This window comes from Humulus lupulus, chromosome 4 (assembly GCF_963169125.1).
Source record: "Humulus lupulus chromosome 4, drHumLupu1.1, whole genome shotgun sequence".
In the NCBI taxonomy this organism is placed as follows: Eukaryota; Viridiplantae; Streptophyta; class Magnoliopsida; order Rosales; family Cannabaceae; genus Humulus; species Humulus lupulus.
The window spans coordinates 2,600,512-2,615,835 of NC_084796.1; the positions used below are offsets into that span (position 1 = coordinate 2,600,512).

General features: G+C 33.7%; 1 protein-coding gene across 1 annotated transcript; it reads left to right on the plus strand.

The window, feature by feature from the left end:
* Positions 1-12,421: 12,421 nt before the first annotated feature.
* LOC133830420 (uncharacterized acetyltransferase At3g50280-like) lies at positions 12,422-13,058 on the plus strand. Its single transcript, XM_062260397.1, has one exon. The coding sequence runs from the start codon at positions 12,422-12,424 to the stop codon at positions 13,016-13,018; it is 597 nt and encodes a 198-aa protein (XP_062116381.1). The 3' UTR covers positions 13,019-13,058.
* Positions 13,059-15,324: the final 2,266 nt, after the last annotated feature.

Below are 15,324 nucleotides of genomic sequence, written 5' to 3' on the forward strand. Positions count from 1 at the left end.
ACTCAAGGATAAGTATACTCAGTTCTATTATTTGTGTGTTACTGCGGGCTGCAAGTTTGGATTCTATCACTTCACTCGTTAAGAATGACTTGATAACTATTGAAACACTGGTAAGAATAAATTACCTTCTTGTCAGCTATAATTAATTGATTTATGTTCTTATATCTGGTTTTCTGTAATTTAGGTCAAAGAGATGGAAATGTATCTGACCACTACAGATAATGTCATTCGAGCTAGAGGTAAGTTGAAGTTGAATTCATTAAAAATTAACATAGATTTAGATTTTTGTTTAAATGGTGTTCACTCCACAACTATTACAAAGTTGGAAACATAGTGGTCACATTTTGTATTGCATAGTGATTTTGGTAAATATGGCCCCATAGATTCTACTTTTAGTTTAGACTATACTAGTGAATTTTTACTCTAAACTTTAAAAGTTCATTCTTCTTACTGTTTTGGAAACTGCTGTTCTGTTTGTGCTTCTTTTTGAGTAGCATTGTTATTTTTCCTTGGTATATCCGCATTGTACAACAGGTGCTTCAATTTATTCCTGGCAGTTAACCACTTTCTTTCTTTTTTCCCATAAGTTTTTATCTATTTAATTTAATCTGAAAGTCTCATAGATTATGTCCTCATCTTCAGGTACCCTTCTTCTTGCGGAAGTTCTTGGATGTCTTGCTTCAAAGCCACTAGGCAGTGCTATCATTCATAGCTTAATTGGATTCTTCACAGATAGGCTGGTGAGTTAGTGCTCTTTCCCCTATGCAATTTGTTTGTTTTAAGTCGGTTTGATGGTGAAGCACATTCTCACAAGAGCTAATTATTTGATTAAACTCTTAACTTTTGCTGTTAATGTATTATTTTGTAATGATATTAGGCAGATTGGAAAGCATTACGTGGGGCTCTTGTTGGGTGCTTAGCATTACTGAGGAGAAAAAGTGATGTTGGTGTAGTCTCTTCCACTGATGCAAAAGCAGTTGCTGAGGTGTACTTAAAGACCCTACAGGTGCAGTCTTTAGGTCAACATGACAGGAAGGTAAGAATCCAAATGCATGAATTTTAATCAAGAAAAAAAAAGAACTACTTGCCTTCATGTATAGCCACTGCCCTTTTACAAAATTTAACGTCAAAGCATTGTTGCAGCTTTGTTCAATCTGCTCCATTAAGTTTTAACTTCATGCTTTATATTCTTACTTCTGTTATAAGTTTATACTTGCTTTTTGAGTTGATGAATAAAAATCATTTAATTCTTTTTCTGTACAGCTCATAACAGATGTTAATATCGCTGTAGCAGTCGAGGCAATTCAAGCTATTGGCAATCTTGCTCGGGGTTTAAGAACTAATTTCTCTGCAAGTTCACGCTTCCTATTGCCAGTTTTGCTGGTATGTTCATTTTTTGCTAGCTAAAAAAATAATATTATATCAACTTAAAATGCAAACAGACTGTTTGAATGTAACCAAGCTGTTCAAGTGTTCATTTACTTTTTGCCAGTTACTTACAACTGAGCATGGTGGTATTTTTTTTTGGATTTTGACTTGTACATTAATTTTTCTTATTAATAAAAGTGCACTTAGTCATACGAGTAGATTCTTTTTTAGAAGATCAAATGATGTTGATCGTAGCTTTGATTTGTATATAAAGTGATTTTTTTATTCAATTTTACTTTTAATATATATTTTTATCTGGTTTATGTCAGATTTTTCTTAGAAATAATTTAATAAAGATTGAAGAAGGGATATTGGTTTATTACATTTATATAACTCCTTTGATTTATCTCTCTCTCTCTCTCTTATTTTTTTTTTTTATAAAGGAAAAATTGAAAGAGAAAAAACCTGCTTCTACTGAGGCACTAAATCAAAGTCTTCAGGCAATGCATACAGCTGGGTGCTTAAGTCTAGCTGACATTGTGGAAGGCAAGTATATCTTTATCCTACGCTGTAGTTCTTTAATTCAGAATATAGAATTGTCATACGATTCCTTACTATGTTTTTGGTTTAAGTTTTTTTTTATTAGAGATTAGATGACATAAATTCTTTGCATTTGAGTGTTTGTAATCGCTTTGATAGGTGGTAATTTTGATTTTGTCCAAACTGTAATGGATGTTGTCTATTGCAGATATTAAGACAGCTGTAAAAAATAAAAAGTTCCTCTTGTACGGTCATCAACTCTTAACTGGGTAACATTCTGTATTGAAACAAGTAACAAGGCTGTTATTTTAAAGGTGCACAAGGACTATGTGCCTATCCTCATGGAGGTAAGTGCATTTATGTTTGTAGTTGTAATATATTTCATATTTTTGAACAATCAGTTGAGTAAAATGTGCTAAACATTGCTTATTCCCCTTTATTTTAGAAGACAGCTTCAGTACTGGTTTTGATGAGTTTAGAGCACTAATTCATGGTTTCTTACTTTTTCACAGTGCCTCAATGATGGGACTCCAGATGTGAGGGATGCAGCCTTTTCAGCTTTGGAAGCGATAGCTAAGGTATCGTTTTGTTTATTTATCAATTTTGTGCTTTTGCTGCTTAATTCTGAATTTTGATTATTGATGCTATGGATTTATTTCTTCTTTGCCCATTTTATTTAGTTGGTTGGTATGAGACCCTCGGAGCGGTCACTTGAGAAACTTGATGATGTTAGAAGAAAGAAGCTTTCTGAAATGATTTCAGGTTCTGAAGGTGGCACATCCACCAATACAACCTCAGGTTTGTAATATCTTTATAGCATCAGTTCTTATATCACTAATTTGTTCAACATTCTTGTGAGTTTTTATAACCTTGTGTGCATACTTATTGTTGTGTGAGCAGCAGTCCAAGCTTCTGGTGCAACCGCATCCTCTCATGAGGTGAGTTATTTCTTATATAATGGATTTATGGAAGTTAAAGAACAATGCTATGTTGAGAGGTTGCATGTAATGTTGCTATAATGATACTGATTTGTTTAATAAAGTATAGGGGACTGCCAAAATTGCCCGAGGATTTTCCCATCCCTGCTACAAGAAAAGCTGATGTTCTTGATTTTCTGCACTACATTTTTGGATTTCAGGTTTGTACGTCTAGATCAAGTGGTATATTGGATTTGGATTTAGTGTATTTTCTTTCATTTGTGCTATAAGTTGCATGTGGTTGCTATGAGTTTCAGGCAGGTAGTTCAGGCACTTGCAATTTTTTCCTCTGAAAAATTTATTGTTTAGTTGTTCTTGCTTTATTTATATGGCAAGGAAATGTCCAAATCCTTCTATATGTTTTTCACATTGATGAACATTGATATATGCAATCATACACGTTCTAATATATATGCTTAAACATTCTGATTGTGTTGTTTTTCTTCATAAGAACCTCATCATTTGTTAAAAATATTGTACTTTAGGGGAAATGAGTTGATCCTTATTTCTTTTTTGAAACAAAAATAGCTTGTATTAATATGATCAATGAATGCAAGGGGTGTGGAAAAGCCTATAAGCCCTGCTAATGTAAAATTGTATTTGTCCTCTATTTTTGCTAGTCTACTTAGTTTTGTTTCCTCAACTGAAATATATGAGTACTGCCCTGTTTTTGTTTCTCAGGCAAGTAAAAAAGCCTTGGATCCAGTTGCTCCAGTTTATAAGTACTGCCTTGTATCAGTATCTAACATATTAACTTCAACATGCCAAAATGAGGTTAGCTGTCTCCATTTTCAGCGTTCAAGTCTAGCGCTAATCCATATTGCATTTTTTTTTCCTACTTTTGCGTATAAACTTATATATTAAGCTCTTTGAGGGCTCATTTTAACTAAAATCTTAACTGGAACATGTTCACTTTCTTTCAGTTTTTCATAAATTTTAGGTAGCATAATATCTCTGTTTTTTTTAATTCCATTTCCAGCTTAAAAGTCATCCTGCTTTCTCTGAATTGTTTGCCCAATATTCACAGAGCGGTTATAGGTATTAAATTCATGTTTGTTGTAAATCAAAGCATATTGATTCATGATACCATTATTGAACTTCTGAATTGATGCTAGTAGTAGTGACTAGTAATTATTTATTTTTAATACCAATATTAGTGCCTAGTTTTGTAGATTAAATATCTAATAATTAAACACACTTTTATTCTTATTTTGCTAACTACTTTAAACTACATTGGTTATGAGCTATTGGGTTTAATTAATAAATCAATTAGCATAATTGTTGATGATTATGATCTTTAGAAAATGGAATCTTATGATTGACAGTTTTGATGAATTGTCTCCTAAGTTAAATAGCTTGTGATATTTTCCCACCAGCTTAACATTGTTTCTAGCTTCTTTTGCTTAAGTCTCCCATTCTCTCTCTGTTTTCATAATGTGTTTATTTATTTATTTTGTGTAAAATGTGATATCATTGAGGTAAGTTTTGGTTTTTTTAGTTGATATGTTACTTTAGAAGAGTGACCTTCCCTGTGTTGCCCACACCCCAAATTTTGATTTTGTTTATGATTTCTTTTAAAATGTATGTCATCTATGTTTGTGCTAGTAGGTATGTCTCTGTGGTTTGCTTTAGAGGACTTGTAAATTTTTTTTTTATTTCTTATGGAGGACATGTCGATTTTTTTTTGAAGTGCTTTATTTCTTAATAAATTGGCTGCGTTTTATTTTCCTGTTACTAGCACAAGTTCTCTGTTTTGTATGCTTGATTCTATGAGCACATTCTAGAATTTCCTATTAAAAAATATCAAGTAATATAACCCATAGATCAGTTTTTTTGAATATTTTAATTGAATTAGACATTGAAATTAAACCTCCTTACTGATGCAGAACCAAGAAAGAAAAAAGAATGAGAGACATAGACATTGACAGAAATGACAAAGAACTAGAGAGAAAGATAACAGTTTTATTGAGAGACAATCTGATTTTTTTTTATTCTATCCTTTTACAAATAATTCACACCCCTTTTAATCATTTTCTTTATTCTTTCCTGGATTTTCTTTTTTTCTTTCTTTTTTTGGCTGTTTAAATTTCTTTCCTTAATTGTAAGAAATAATCTAAAGCTTCGAATGTGTTTTTGGGCCCCTTTCTAAAATTGTTTGGATGTTCTCATATGCAAACGTGCTTCACTTATTATGATGTTCTTCTGTTAAAAGTATTCTAGAATGTTCTAGGAGAAACCTAGAATTAATTAGCCAACATTCAAAGTCAAAATTCCACTAGGAAAAAATTACTATGCCTGAAAATGAGCAAAGTCAGAACTAAAAGAGCTTCTTCAGAGCTTTGGAAGGTACTTTTTTCCAATTCATTCTTAATATGATATTACCTTCTTTCTTAGTTGCTTTGAGTTTTTCCATCTCTGATGCTAAACATGCTTTACTTTTCAACTTTATCCGGATATAAGATTGCTCAAAGGGTTTGTTTTTTGGCATATAAATTGAAAACCTATTTTTGAGCACTTTCCATGTTTTTTTTTCATGAAAGCTTTTAAGTTGTGCTGAATGAATGTAACTTTGGGTTTGCAGGTTGCGGGTTTAGCTGTTGTTTGTGTTATATGTTTCACCTCTAATGCTTTTGCAGGCAGCAAGAGCAGTTGATTATAGTATTGGGAGTAAGTTGCTGATACCTAAACCCCTCCTCTCACTTTTTGGAAACTTGACAGAATGAATAGGGTAGAGTGATTTCTTTGGAGCAATTCTCGACAACATTTGTAGTTGAGGCCTTTAGAATGGAAGAATGTATTTCACTAATTTTTGTATACATTTCTTGTTTTGTATTTAGTGATAAAGGAATCTGGATTGGGCATAAATTATGTTGTAATATGATTTCTTAAGCCTAGACTATTAGACTAAATATTGTAATTACATTTGAGTAATTAATAAAAATCTATTCATGTTACCTTATTTGGCTTCAACTTTCATATTTGTTTTCCTAGTTTTGTGTAAGTAAAAAAAGATTATGTTTCTCTAAGCTAATATAACACGTGTTGTAGTAAAGTGTAGTATAACACAAAAAAAGTGTTATAGTAAAGTGTAGTATAACACAAAAAAAGTGTTATACTAAAGTGTAGTATAACACAAAAAAAGTGTTATAGTATCGACTATAAATAACATAATTCAACACTTATCTATATATTAAAATAACACATAAATTGTGTTATCGTTGACAGTACAATAACACATCTGTATAACACTAATAAAGTGTTATGTAAAGTACCCTGACCTACGATAACATAGTCTGTCTTAACACATCAGAAAGTGTTGTCGTAGGTTTTGATAACAGATTTTTGGTGTTATTAAAAGCATTTTTTCTTGTAGTGGTTGTCTCTCGATTGTCTACAGAAGCAGAATATCGTGCCATGGCCTTCACTACCGCTGAAATTTTTTGGTTGCGTTGGTTACTTGCTGATATGGGTGTTATTCTCTCAAATCCCACTCCGATGCATTGTGACAATGTTAGTGCTATTCAGATTTCTCGCAACTCCGTTTTTCATGAGCGCACGAAACATATTGAGATAGATTGTCATCTTACTCGTCACCACTATCAGAATGGGACCATCACTTTACCATTTGTCACTTCCGCTATGCAGATTGCCGACTTGTTTATGAAGGCTCATACTATTTCTCATTTTCGTTTCTTAGTTAGCAAACTCTCGATGATTCCCGCAAATGCATTGTGAGTTTGAGGGGGATGTTAATAATATAAGTTTAATTAATATGTAAGGGTAGTTTTGTCTTTTAGCCTCTCATTATTTTGGCTATATATTTTGTTTCTTTTGTACTCTTATTATCATCTTTACAACATAGTGAAAACCCAGCCTCCCTTTTGATTCTCTCTCAAATCTCCTTTATTTATTTGCAAAATTATCAGTTTGAATCTAGTTTTCAGTACTGTAAACTATTCGGAATTTTTTGAAAATTTGCAGGATGCTCTAAATAGCTACAATATACACGATCATAAAAAAAAAATCGTGTCGAAAACTGTTCATGGGTCGAGAACATTGAGAGCCCCACCGATAAGACTTAAAGTGAAACACCTATAGAAGAATTGTCTTATATTATAATATACCTAAAAATATTTATTTTAAATTTGATCAATAATTGAACTGATCGAGCTCATATCATAACATATTTATATATTAATTGTAATGTATTATTTTATGGTGGGTGTTGACGCGGTTCTTCGGCAACAGGTAATTGTATGAATAGGGAGGGAGATTAGTGCTAAATGATGAGCCGTAATAGATGAATGATCTCAAAAGAAGATCATAACTCGAATACTTTTTTTAGGTGGTTCAAAGGTTAAAATCCTTCTAGTCCACCAGCCAATATTATTGATATATCTCTGATGTTCCTTGCATGGTATTTCTTTACAAATTAGAAGCCAACCCTTTGCAACTCCCAGAGTCTCCATATTTATAGGGAGAGGACACTTGGGTGTTCCAAAGGAGGTCATCCCGTGACATTCTTACCCATCATGTCACTTCTGTGACATTCATGATTAATTCCTAAAACCTGACACTGAAGTGTGGTCTAATCAATAGGTAAGGGGGATAATGGGCCGCATGGCCCAAACTAGTCGTGGGGTGCTTGAACACGCACGTTTATGCCGCGTGTTCGAGATTTCAGGAAAGGATCAGACACGTGATGTCTGATATATGCACGTTTACATTGCGTGGTTGACTTTATAAAAGGGTCGGAGGTGCTAGTTCAAGCTCGTACCCTGAGCTTGATGTAGTCTCAACTCGCGACGTTCCCACTACTGTTTTGATACCTTCGTGCATTCTTACTGAGCCTCTCGCTACCTCTCGCTAAAGAGGTTGAGATTTGTAACTGCAGCTCTGGATAGGAGCTTCCACGTGGCTGAGAGGATTAAGCACTTATCCAGTTCGCTAATAACCCGTAGATATTTAGGGCGTACAGTGGGGGCTTCAAAAATATCCCTACCATTGTGGTTCTTTTGTATTTCCGACCTATGAACAGTTTTTGGTGCAATTTTTTTTGTGAGCGTGTATATTGTAGTTATTTGGAGTATCCTGCAATTTTTTAGAAAATTCTAAATAATTTACAGTACCGAAAACTAAGTTAAAAAATTATAAACGGTGTCATGTTTTTATTTCAAATTGGATAAAAAAAATACTACATAAGAACTTAAGTGCTACAAATATGATTATTTAAGAATTTTTGCCCCACATATCTATATTTCATATCATTATTTTTAACCACATTTATGATTTATAGATAATTTTACTTCTAATTATATAAATATTTTTTTATCATTTTATAGTATAATTTCTTTATTTTATTGAATATTTTAAATAAATTAATAATAATCAATAATACATGTTTATTAATTTATAATATAATAATGATATATTTCAATTAATTGATCTTTATATAATACTATACTCTAAATAAATGAATTACAATATATTATTTTTTTACCATTTAATAGTATTATATAAAGATCAATTAATTAAAATATATCGTTATTATATTATAAATTAATAAACATGTATTATTATCATTATTAATTTATTTAAATATTCAATTAAACTATAAAATGGTAAAAAGATATAAAAAGATATTTATATAATTAGAAGTGAAATTATTTATAAAACATAAATGTAGTGAATTAAAATATGATAACATAAAATATGGATATGTGTCGCAAAAATCCAAATATAATCATATGTGTTGCACTTAAGTTTTTATGTAGTATTATTTTTAATCCAATCTGGTGTGGCACAGTTAATATAGTTAACGATAGGGACTAATTACGCACCAAAATCCTAACTACAGAGACTTTTGCTACAAACATGATTACATTTTTGATGCTCTTTGACTTGGACTTCAGGCACGGCTTGGACTTGGCTCGGCTAGGGAAGTGGCGGCTCAATGGGACCCATGAGGAGAAAAAAAAGAGAGAATGGGCTAGGCTCTCACTTTGGGCTCAAATGCTTCATTTCTTTTATCTTTTTCTTCACACAAATGCAACTTTTTTTTTTGGTTTTCAATTTTCCTTTCTTTTATAGTTTTTTTCCCTAAAGTGAAACATACTAATTAAGAAAAAATTAAAGAAACACAAAACACAATTTAAACAATAAAATTATAATTAATTTAAATTCAATGTATTGCAATAAAACAACTATAAAAACATACAAAAAAATCTATAAAATTAAAATAAAACAAATAAACTTAAAATTACTTAAAAACTTAACTAATTAATTAAAAACTCAAGAAATAAGTAATAATCAGCTTAATTATAAAATATAGTAAAGTAATTTTATTTTGTAGAGTTATCATAAATACCTTTAGCCCATTTTTTTTTTCCTTTAATATAATAAGACACTTATTTATAACTCAATTTACTAATTTCTCAACAATTTTTACTCATACACATAAGCGCATATATTTTATAGCTCTTACTTTGTGTGAGTAAAATTAGAGTTATAAAATAAATAAGTTTATATATGAGTAAAAATTAATGAGAAATTTGTAAATTGAGTTCTAAAATAAATTTTAGGGAGAGGTTAGGGTGCACTCTATGGTGCACCATTTTTCTGTTTTTCAATATCCGAATTATTTTTGGTATAATTTTTTTTTATGATTGTTATATTGTTGTTGGTTAAATACATTTTCAAAAAATTATGAATAATTGAAAATACTGAAAACAAAGTTAAAATAATTTGCAGCACATATGATTGTTTTTTGTTTATGTGTGGAATGTAGTTTGTTTGAACATTTTTTTTGACACCTATAAAGTATTTAATTTTTTTTTTAAATTTGTAAGATTTTACAAAATAATAACAATACACAATCAAGAAAATAATCCAAATAATAAAAATAAAAAAGAAGTGCACCAGAGCACGTAAACTCTCCCTAACTTTTACATCAAAGAAAAAAAAATTGACTCTTTTTTCAAATAAAAAATATAATTGATTTGTTTTTTTCTATAATTTTCCACAATTAATTAACTAATTAATGATGACTCTTAAAATATAAAGCCTCCAATGCCATAGACGACTAAGATACACAGAGACATAAAAATGGAGTCGAAAGGGTCCATATCGACCAGAAGGATCTCACGAGTTGAGCTGACTCAGTCTGATCTAATACTCATTCAACATAATTACATCCAAAAGGGTCTTCTCCTCCCAAAACCAGATCATCATAATATTTAGGGTATACGCATTTGAATTATGGAAAGGTTGGAAACCGAGTTTGCAACATGTACGCATTTGGGGATGCCCATCTGAAGTTAGGGTATACAATCCACAAGAAAAGAAACTGGACCCAAGGACCATAAGTGGATACTTTATTGGTTACGCTGAAAGGTCTAAAGGTTACAAGTTTTATTGTCCATCTCATAGCACTAGGATTGTGGAATCAAGGAATGCAAAATTTCTTGAAAATGCCTTGATTAGTGGGAGTGATCAATCCAAGGACTTAGGTTCTGAGAAAGATCCTTCAGAACCCTCCACCTCAAGAGCAAGATTGATTGTGGTCGATAACACCCCTGCAGTCCAAATGGATGTTGAACCACCACAGCCAATTGTTGAAGATCCACAAGTCAATGATGAAGTTCAAATGGATCAAGTTGTTCAAGAGTTGCCTATAATTGTTGAACAACAAGCTGAACCACCCGCTCCTCAAGAGCCTGCTGGTGTAGCCTTAAGAAGATCCACTAGGACAATAAAATCGGCGATACCTAGTGACTACATTGTGTATTTGCAAGAATCTGACTACAATATTGGAGCCGAAAATGATCCAGAAACGTTTTCACAAGCTATGAATAGCAAAGAATCGGAACTGTGGTACAATGCCATGAATGAAGAATTGAATTCTATGAAAAGCAACAGAGTCTGGGATCTTGTTGAGTTGCCTAATGGGGCGAGGGCTATTGGGTGTAAATGGGTCTTCAAAACAAAGAAAGACTCATTAGGCAACATTGAGAGACACAAAGCGAGACTCGTTGCTAAGGGATTCACTCAAAAAGAAGGAATTGACTACACCGAGACCTTTTCTCCGGTATCTAAGAAAGATTCCCTCAGAGTTATTCTGGCATTAGTTGCTCATTTCGATTTAGAGCTACAACAGATGGATGTGAAAACTGCCTTCCTAAATGGTGACCTAGAGGAGGAGGTATACATGAAACAACCAGAAGGATTCTCCTCTAGTGATGGTGAGCATTTGGTGTGCAAGCTTAAGAAGTCCATCTATGGTTTAAAACAAGCGTCCCGCCAATGGTATTTAAAATTCCATGATGTCATCTCTTCTTTTGGATTTGAAGAGAATGTCATGGATCAATGTATATACCAGAAGGTCAGTGGGAGTAAGATTTGTTTTCTTGTTTTATATGTGGACGATATTCTTCTTGCAACCAATGATAAGGGCATGCTACATGAGGTGAAGCAATTTCTCTCAAAGAACTTTGAGATGAAGGATATGGGTGATGCGTCTTATGTCATTGGCATTAAGATCCATCGAGATAGATTCAAAGGTATCTTAGGTCTATCTCAAGAAACCTACATTAACAAAGTTTTAGAGAGATTTCGGATGAAAGATTGTTCACCAAGTGTTGCTCCTATCGTTAAGGGTGATAAATTAAATTTGAGCCAGTGTCCAAAGAATGATTTTGAAAAGGAAGAAATGAAGAACATCCCATATGCTTCTGCTATTGGAAGCTTGATGTATGCTCAGGTGTGCACACGACCCGACATTGCCTTTGCTGTCGGAATGCTAGGAAGATTTCAGAGTAACCCGAGATTAGACCACTGGAAAGCTGCAAAGAAAGTTATGAGGTATCTTCAGGGTACTAAGGATTACAAACTCATGTTCAGACGAACCGACAAGCTGGAAGTAGTTGGCTACTCAGATTCAGACTTTGTTGGTTGTACTGATTCACGTAAATCAACTTCTGGTTACGTGTTTATGTTTGCCGGTGGAGCTATATCATGGAGGAGTAACAAACAGACCTTGACTGCTACTTCTACTATGGAAGCCGAGTTTGTTTCGTGTTTTGAGGCTACATTGCATGGTGTATGGCTAAAGAGTTTCATTTCAGGCCTTAGAGTTGTAGATTCTATATCTAGGCCATTGAGAATGTTTTGCGAAAATTCAGCTGCTGTATTCATGGCTAAGAACAACAAGAGTGGTAGTCGAAGCAAGCACATCGACATCAAGTACTTAGCCGTGAGGGAACGTGTTAAAGAAAATAAAGTGGTCATTCAACACATTAGCACTGAATTGATGATTGCTGATCCTATGATGAAAGACTTGCCACCTCATAAATTCAAGGATCATGTAGTGAACATGGGACTTGGTTCCCTTATGTAAATTTATTGTACAAACTGAAGTTATTATCAATGAAACTCTTATTTTGATGTTTTCTCATGTTTATGCGCATCTTAATTTTATTTGAGAAAATTTTATCTTCAAGGAAACCATAGCCAAACTCAAAGCAAAAGTCAACGCTGAGATGGTTAACTTCTCGGCCACCACAACCACCAAGATATCGTCTCTTCAAGCGGTCATGGCTCACCTTTGGGTCTCCATAACCCGAAACCGAAATCTCAAACCCGAACAGGAAGTGAGCTACTTCATCACGGTTGGTCTCAGGCAGAGAACGGAGCCGCCATTACCAGAAGGGTATTTTGGGAATGCGATTATGGCTGCGTGTGCGAAGACCATAGTTGGAAAGTTGGTAGGGAAGAATGGATTGGGCTGGGCCGCTTTGCAGATGAACACTGAGGTTACTTCGCAGACATGGGAGAAGGCCCAAGAGTACTTGAAGAAATGGGCTGAAAGCCCAAAACTGGTACCACAAGAAAACGATGAGATTTGGTCTCATCTACTAGTGACTGGTAGTTCACCAAGGTTCGATGTTTATGGGAATGACTTTGGTTGGGGAAAACCAGTGGCTGTGAGAAGTGGTCCTGGGAACAAGTCTGAAGGAAAGTTGACTGTTTATGCTGGGACTGAAGATGGAAGCTTTGACTTTGAGGCTTGTCTAAGGCCTGAGACATTTGAGGCCATGAAAGATGATGAAGAGTTCATGGAAACTCTGACAATGTGATTTTGTTTTGGAACTATTCATCGATCAGTTTGTATGTATATGTGAACAATGTTGTTATTTGGCATGTTAAGGTGTCCTACGTCCAACACTATATGATGTGATATATTTTATAATATTTATTAAATTAAAATATATGAAACTCTATGTTGAATTGCACCAATAATCATCGTATGCCACCTTCTTGTATTATTGGACACCACCGCAATCCTCGTATGTGAAATGACAACTTTAATTTCTCGAAAACGATAATGACAGGGTCTAATTACCTTAATTTCAAGTATTGATAATTTTTTGTTACTATATATTCGATCACAATTTTATTTTGCTGAGCATTAATGGATTATTATATATTAAATGATGTTTTTTTTTTAATTTAGGAATTTTTTTAGTATATAAAAAATTGATATATTTTTCAACAAAGCAACATATTTACATTACTACTTTAAATTAAGCCTTTTCAATTCTTTGTTAATTCATACTTTGTACTTAACAAAATAAAAATGTAGGGAGAATTTTTTATTTTTTTTTATAGAAATTTATTTAGAAAAAAAGGTGAGGATTCCATTCAAAAAAAGAATAAAAAGGTGAGGACAGAAAAAAAGAATTACAAATTAATTAAAGCACTATTTATACTTTTGGGTTTTATAGTATTTTAGGTCCTCTATTTTATTAATATTAATGTGGACTGATCTTGGGGTTACATTGGGATTTCACCAAATTAATCTCACCAAATTAAATTAATATTCTTATAACTTATTTTTAAACCACCAAACACACACACACACATATTTTAATACTAGGTTATTGTATTTAATAAATAGGTTAATATTTATTCATTAATAATTATATTAATTTGGAGGGTCGCTACTAAAATTGTTATTATTTAGTCATAACTTTTTAGTTACAAATTTGTAACTAAAGGCACCACGACAAAATTAGGTTTTCTCCACGCTTTTTATTTTTTTACCTTAATATACTGCGGTTTTTTTTTAAGTAGTTGGTACCACCACTACAAGAAAGTATTGCGCCGGTAAAAGAAACCTTTACCAGTGCAATTCGCGAAAGTCGTCGGTAAAAACTCAATATTTTTCCGGCGTTAATTTGTGTCGACATAGGTCATTTTGCTCCGAGAAATGTTTCTTTTACCGATGCAATAATTTATGGACTTTGAAAAGGGTCTTTGTTAGGTACTTTTGGCAGTGTATTTTGTAGAGGTGATTTCCTACAATTGATTAGACGGGCATCAACAACCTGTCAAGAACAAAGAGAGAGAGAGAGACGAGAGTTCAATTGGGAGCACCGGTGGGGTGTCAGCCAAAGGGACTCCGACGCTCAAGGTAGTCGGGTTGTAATGAGAGCTACTTGAAAAAAATAAAACTATAATGAAAATAACGATATATTAATGGGTGGATGAGTAGTAGGATGGTCAAAATGACGACAGAGACGACGACGGAATTCCATGATCGGGTTAAATCTGGTTGGGTCAGACTAGGCTGACTGATTCAACTTGCTCGATTGGATCGCCTAAAGAGAGCCGTACTTCGTTTCAGTAAAAGAGGAAAGTAGAGTAAAATGGTTATTCAATCCCCCATTCTCAACTCCTGAGGGTCTTATTTATTGTCATTCTTTTCGTTATGTTTTTCTCTGTCTTCCTGATTTGTTTGACTCGCTCCAAGTGATTTTTTTCCGAAATTCTCGACAAATGTGGTGTGAGCCTTGACTGTTTCAAGGTCCCTGACTGACTGAGCGTATCCGGATTCGGGTCCGGGTATGGTTTTGGGTATTTGGATGGTACTTTGTATATGCGAGCTTATTTACATGGGTTTGAGTCTTATTGGCTAGTTAGGATAGCTTATTGGGCTGACTGATTGCTTGTTGGACTCTTTTTTATCAAGTAGACAGATTTTGTCCGCTACACATTTCACCTAACGCGCCGGCAAAATTCAACGTTTATATTACTGTCTGTGCACGTTTTAAATAAGGTTGGTGGGTAGACTTTTGCCGACGCATTTCGTTGCGCTAGCAAAAGTCTACACTACGCCGGAAAAATCCTTAGTTATTTAAACGATATTGTTTTGGATTAGGGTTTTCAGGCTCGACATTTGTCGGTGCAGTGTAGACTTTTGCCGGCGCAACGAAACACGCTGGCAAAAGTCATAGCGATATTACATAGCCGCCGAGCATTCTTTTAACTCTCTTTCTCTCCCTTTCTTCACCCTCCACCACCATCCTTAAGCCTCCATGGCCATCCCCGACCCTCCAACGCCATCCTCGAGCCTCCATCGGCAACCCTGAGCCTCCATCGC